The following is a 6,863-nucleotide window of genomic DNA, read 5'->3' on the forward strand; positions in this document are numbered from 1 at the left end:
CATATAATTTTGATAAAATTTTTTTTATGTATTATGGGTGGTGCAGAATGCACCATCGTTCATGGTGATTGGCTTACATATGGGATCAAAGTATGGTGTATGAAATTTTTTTTTTTCAGAGCCAATCAAATGGATGGTACGTGTTGTTTTGCACTGTCCACGGCGCACAAGAAATTTCTCTAATTTTGATATCAGCCTCGGCTCAAAGCCCAAATTTACGATCAAACCTGTAATGGAATGGCTAGGATATCAACGGCGTATGTTTCCCGGTCAAATTTTGGCACAAATTATCGATTCATGCAGTGCCCGCCACGCCCTTCCCAGAACCCTAAACCCTCGGAGCCATCATCGACATTCGACCGTGACTTCGTCTCTCTCTCCACCCAAAATGGCTTGGCGCGGGTCGATCTCCAGATCGCTGCTCGCCACTGCGCGTTCGTCATCGTCCTCCCTCCGATCGCCGGCTGCGGCTCCCCGCCTCCGCCCTCCGCCGCTCGCCACCCCTCGCCTTCAGCGCCGCCGTCCCTCCTTCTCCCTCCCAGGTGAAACCCCCGTTCTAAATCGGTCCATTTTCTTATTATTTCATATAGTTTTCGATTGCTGACGTGGTTTTCTCTGGTAGGACTTTGGGAGAGCTAGGGTGCACCCAGTCTCTCCTCCCGCTCCACAGCGTGGTCGCCTTGCCTCGTCTCACCTCTCACCTTTCCGTCAGCGCGAGAGCGTGCTGCGAGCTCTCTCAGGGTACCTTTCGTCGCACTTGTCAAGATCGCTAGTTATGTCCTTCTTTGTGAGTCTTGTCATTAGTCTAGTCTTGCTTTTCTGGGATGTGAATCTCATGATTGTAAGGAACACAAAAAAGCGATATTTTTTTTATGTTGTTTGGAATCTATAAGTCTATGATGTGAGGGGATTATGAATTATATGATTAGGGTTTTATAGTTTCCTATGTTTATTGTTTTTGGGATTGGGATTTGATAGGGAAAAATGGAAAAGATGGTTGATGCAAGAGACAGGCTGGCATTCGGTGGGAAGCTTTGATTCTAACTTGATGTAGGTTTCCTCTTTCTTAATTGCTTTTCCTCCAGTAAATGGCTAGGAAAGTTTAAATTCAGAGAGAAAACCTGGAAAGTTGAATAATTTGAAGGGAACAAAGAAAAAGGAAAATATTTGCGACTGATATATCTTGTTTCCTCTATCCTTTACCCTGCCAGTGTTGATCTTAATGCAGCTCTTAAGTTTTTGACATTTTTAAAGTGCTATATATGTTTTATTTTACATTTCAAGGTTTGAATTTCATGCAGTTGGTCCAGAGATAAATCAGCATATTTTTGCATGTACTTATTGATGCATTCTCATCTTTTTCGCATTCTTGGATTAACTTGCAGTCGGTATTTGACTTTCATATCCCCTCTTTCTATGCAATATTTTAAATAACTATTAGGATGAACCAACTAACTAAAATGCTTGGGAGATCATTGGGGGTCTCGTTTATTGACTGACAATGGGATGCTAGATAGTGTGTAATGGGGTTTGCAGAGACATTATTTGCTGCCATCCTTTATTGATCCTTGCTGTATGTTTCTAAGATGGCTTATATTAGAAGGTTAAGGCTAGTCTGCTGTTTTTTCATTTTTTTTTTTTGTTTTACATGAATTGATTATTGGTTGATTCGAGGTAATTGGGATTGAGATTTGATAGGGATGAATGGGAAAGATGGGGTGATGCGAGAGAGAGGACAAGATTTAGTGAAAGGAGGAGGATGGTGATGTTTCAACAACCGTGGGTTTTACCTTTCCTAATTTTTATTCCGAAGTTAAACAAATATATCAGGAATTGAAAAAAAGAGCCAAGAGAAAGAAATTGGACAAACAAATAAAATGGAACTCTTTGGTAGAGATGATGTTATTGACATTGTATCTTGCTTTTTATATTGTACCAAATTGGTAGCTCATGCTAGTTTAGAATGGTTTTTTTGATTTAGTTAAGGGGTTTCTTTGCATCTTTTTGGTTCTTACCAATTGAAAAATGTGCAATTCAGAGAATAATATGAAGAACTTGGATATTAATGCAGTAGAGTAATAATGTAGCACATGAATATTTTCTTTTTTTCCTTTTCCTTTATTTTTCCTGGCTGCCTTGTGGAAGATGCTGTAGACTGTAGTTGAACATTTGCTTCTGTTTTTCAAATCTTCAAGAAATTTTGTTCCAGAAATGTTATTGTTTATCTTCTTCTCAGATATGAATGTGAAGTTGCGAGCTTTCTTGCATTCAAATTGATCTTCCCCTTATCCACACTTGCCCTGGTCCTTTTGTTACATTTTCCAATCTGAGTTTTATGCTTTGAAAGTATGAAACTCTACATATCATTTAGTCATGATTTTTAGCAAAACATAAAAGAGCCTGTTTATTCATTTGATGAAGTCAATATTGTATGGCTATTGTTGGTTTGAAATTTAATAATTTGACATTTAAGGTGAGGGCCCTTTGTACAACTTGAGATATGATCAATTTTGATAATCATTTGGCTGATTTCCTTGATTTTTTGTGGGGGTGGCAGAAGAAGCATCCTTATCATTAATAAACGAACCACCCTTGGTTATTATTAGGTCAATTTCTTTTTTTTAAAGCTGATGCGTAACTTGACTTGAATGAGCCAATTTCCTTATTTAATTATATGTAGCACTTATTATGCAGAACCAAGATGCAGTGCTTGAGATGTTGCTTTATGTTTTTTGCTAGTTGCTTCTGGCTATGGTGCTAATTGGTTAGACTGATATTGTTATATGCTTTTTTTTTCCCCCAAAAGAAAATAGAAGGAAAATATGGACTATAAGATTCTATACTTTTTTGGAACTTTAATATGGTGCCTGGTACAAGTTTGACTGGAATTGAAATCATGTTGAAGCCTAGTAGATGCCTTGTTCTATTGTTGTTATCATTGGATCTATTACTTTCTGATAATGGAGGGAGAACAGGGCATCTGAAAATGAAATGGTTCTTAGTGGATAATATTGGATGCCTTTACTGACACAGCATCCAGAAAAATATGTGCGTTGTGGCTGTTTTGATTCTATTGATGTTATTATCTAATAAATCTGGATTTGAGAATATTTGAAGTTTATGGTTTGCCCACTTGTGGATATAAAGTGGAGTAGGATCAAGACATGCAATGGGCATACGAAATGAACATATAAGGAGACACTGTTGAGGAAAGTGGCAGGTGTTTAGAATGCCAATGCTAACATGTGTTTCTATATTTCAATCATATGCAAATTATTTGTTCATCTAGTAATAAATTTTGTCAAAGTCAAAAGAAAGAATTTGTGACATAAAATCTGTTGGGCAAATAGTTAATCTGTATAGTTAACTAGTAGCTTTCACTGTTTGGCACCTCAAGAAAAAATAGTTAATATTATGGAGGAGAGTTGGCTAAATTGAAAGAAATGTTGCTAATTTTGGTGGAATGAGTGTATCTTTGTGATTTCTTGCTGATATCTTTTTTGTTCTTTCTTGGTGGCTTGGGGTTTGAACATGGTTTGTTTAAAATTATTTGAGATGCCAAAGGGCTGTCGAGACTCCAAGTTTGTTATGGGTAATTGGCATGTGTTTTGGATTAAGGGTTATCGTTGGCTCTTCGACTTCCAGATTGTGTCTTCCATTTATATTGAGTAGGTTTCTGAAAAGGAGGTAGAAATGATTGACAATAGTCTGTACTTCCCCTTAAAAAGTGCATTTTTGTTGTCCCTTTGTGGCCTTTTTGTCTATTGTTGTATGATGTATTTTTCATTATTGAAAACTTTGCATTTCTAAGAAACTTGAAAAGTATTATAATTTGTAACTTTATGGGTTATAACTAAATTTTGGGGTTTCGGGTAAAATTTGTTGTTTTGAGATTGTTAAGTCTTTGAGATGTATTTCAATTGAAGGTGACACCAATAATTGTAGTTTTAGGTTCACATTTCCTTCTTTTATTTAGTTTCTGAATGTAATAACAGTGTCATAACTGCATTTCTAGTGATACATTTCTATCAATTGTCAACCAGGAAACCTACACGTGCATTTGGTAGCTATACTTGCACCATCACAATTCTCTTGTTCTCTACATTGGTGTCATTTTCACTTTTATTTGTACTTACTATGTTACATGGACTTGGGTTTGTCTGGCCAGTGCAGATGTGTGAAGTATCTGATCCTTTCAATATCTAAGAATCTCTTCTTGCAGAAAGTCATGTTGAAGTGTCATGCCAACGTCCATGTTCAAGCGTCCAGTGTGGATATTTTAGACCAAAAGAATAGATACTTATTGTTGTATTTGTTTACATTTTGGAAAATGAAAATTGAAATTATGGTTCTGGCTGAGAAGTGATAGAAATTCAAAACCTAAAGTCTTTTGATGGTTATAGGTGTTTCTTGAGGGAAAGGTTATTGATATTTGCAACAAGTCAAGACTGAGATGGGGTAAAATATATCTATAAGTTACTGAAGATTAGAGTTAGAAATAAATAGAATGGACCTCTAAAGATGCTTAAAGGATGTAGGTTATGAAATCCTTTGGGGAGCTTTGAGAATATTTAGAAATAGAAAAGATACTTCTTTTGTAATTTAGGCTGGGTAATGAGCTTTTAGTTAAAATATTTTTGCATATGGGTGATGATAACAGATCAGACTTGTGCAAGCAAGCTATTAGAATGAGGACTTCCAAGTATGAAGTGAGTTAAGGTTCCTAAAGTGGATGAGAAGTGCATAATGGATGGATATAGTGGAGCATATTTAGTTGATTTGGTTAGTGAATCATATTATTTGGGTTTTGACGGACAGAAGAATATAAGATGAAGTTAAAGCACAATATATTCAGAGCAAAGGGGACAAGAAATTTGGACCATGTTCTGATAGTGAGCCATTTATATGATATTTTAAATCTATCTGAGAGATTAGTCAAACAAAGACTAAACAAAGCTGTTTTGATAGATTTGTCAAACAAATGCTAAACTTGGAGTATTCAAAACCTAGTGCTGATGCATAATTGGAAGGTCACTCTTGGGCCAAATCTCTTGCTCAGGTAGTTGATGGATTAGTTTAGCAATGAAGTGCCTGGATATGGTTTCATTGATAGCTTTGGCATATTGTGCTAACAAGATGATGTATTTGGGGGTTAAGTGGAAGGGAAAGGTATGGAGTGTATGCGTTGGTAGTGTGAAGGATATGAGGATAACTCTGTGCACTACATGTGGAGAGGTTAGGAAGCTTCCAGCATGAAGAGGTCTTCAGAAAGGGTTAAGTTTTAACTGCTTATTATAACAAGGTTAATAATGATGTTAACTATTTGATAAGGTAGGAGGTCCCAAGGTGCATGTTAATCAAACTGATGCAATATTATTTGGCAAACATTAATTTTTGAATTATTAAAGTAGTTTTGTAGGAATAGATGCTTAGATGTTAGGGAAACTTACGATTTGTAGTAACATTTTCCAAGTCAAGATGCACTTAAGTTTGAGAGAGGGCAAATGATTCCTAAAATAAAGCAGAAAGATCTGGATATAGACAACAATTTCTATTTTGGTATGAAGGTAATATATGGATGAAGTTGAAATGGTAATTGAAAGGCCCTTATGATCTTTGTAATCATTGAGGCAAAGGAAACTTTTTATGGATATGAATGGTTGTCAACAGGTATCAACGTGCTGGGCAATAGTGATGTTGAGATTAATGTGTAGTACAAGGATGGATATAAAGAGATAAATCTGCACAAGCTTATTAGATGAAGCTTATGAGTAGCACTAGTAGAGGATAAAGTGATGTGTGGCAATTTTGCCATGTTAATTTTAGGATAAAGATGATCATGGTTAGGAGACTTTGGATTTACATTGAAGGGGCAGCATGGATGAAAAAGACAAAGTAGATGTACACAAGCATGAAAAGGGAAATTGGAGAGTTTAATTGAATTTTGGTGTTGGATAGAAAGACTGGTGTTAACGTGATTCATAAAGCATTCACAAAGTATCTTATTCAACCTTTTAAGCATATGTGTGGCTCTATCATGCTAGAGATTGTTGATATATCATTACCTCTTTGACCTAATGATCATTTCAATGTTTTATGCTTTGCCCTTGTCAGAGTCCACGTGCTGCTTTACAGTTTCAAATAGTGATCTAATATGCAATCTGAGGTTGCCTTAAGTTATCCAGCTTTGGGCAGAGTCACAGAAGTATTTGCACTTGACATAGCAATTGACTTGCACGTTTAAATTCTGTTCAATAGATTTTATTCAGTCCCGTAGCAGTGAACCCTATGACAAAAAACATTGTCCTACATCCAGCAATAGGATTGTAGAGAAAAGAAACTAGTAAAGTATAAATATCAGTAGATGGTCGTATAGGTGCATGAAGTATCATCTTATAAGTGCAGAAAGTTGAACTAAATGGTGTAGTTAATCTTCATCAACATTTGTGACCATGGAAATCAAATTGAAGATAGTCCCATCACTGCGGAGCATCAATTCTGCCCTAGACATTTTTTGTGTAAATCCATTAGGCAACTTGTATGAGCTTTGTCTTGTTCTGTTCTCTTGGTCTTTGGTTCCATGTAAGTGCTGTGGCTGCAGTTAAGGCACTTGATTGTGCCATATCCTTTACATTAGTAGTTATATGTAAATGGGAAAAGAGGACAGGATGCTTATAATTGCACTTGTTGGATATTTGGTACGTGTGGAGTTAACCCATGCCTGTTATTGTTAAATTTATGATCTGAGTTATATGATAGTTGAAAGATATTACTCTTATGACCTCTTAAATGCAATAAAAAAATTGTCTAAATGCAACTATGCAATTGTACCAATTGTTCTATACATGGTAGTTAATTTCTAG

The 6,863-nt window shown here is 36.1% G+C and overlaps 1 protein-coding gene across 1 annotated transcript; it reads left to right on the plus strand.

Annotated features, from left to right (window-relative positions):
• The first annotated feature begins 249 nt into the window (after window positions 1–249).
• LOC105035766 (uncharacterized) lies at window positions 250–958 on the plus strand. Its single transcript, XM_073251810.1, has 2 exons — window positions 250–564; window positions 623–958. Exons 1-2 carry the CDS (start codon window positions 260–262, stop codon window positions 771–773), a joined length of 456 nt encoding a protein of 151 aa, XP_073107911.1. The 5' UTR covers window positions 250–259; the 3' UTR covers window positions 774–958.
• The last annotated feature ends 5,905 nt before the right edge of the window (window positions 959–6,863 follow it).

This window comes from Elaeis guineensis, chromosome 2 (assembly GCF_000442705.2).
Source record: "Elaeis guineensis isolate ETL-2024a chromosome 2, EG11, whole genome shotgun sequence".
NCBI classification, from domain to species: Eukaryota; Viridiplantae; Streptophyta; class Magnoliopsida; order Arecales; family Arecaceae; genus Elaeis; species Elaeis guineensis.

Bases quoted from the DNA above. Each gene is read 5' to 3' on its own strand.
- LOC105035766 (XM_073251810.1), top strand. From the start codon at position 260: ATGTTTCCCGGTCAAATTTTGGCACAAATTATCGATTCATGCAGTGCC. The intron at 565-622 runs GTCCATTTTCTT...TTTCTCTGGTAG, and splicing joins GAAACCCCCGTTCTAAATCG to GACTTTGGGAGAGCTAGGGT.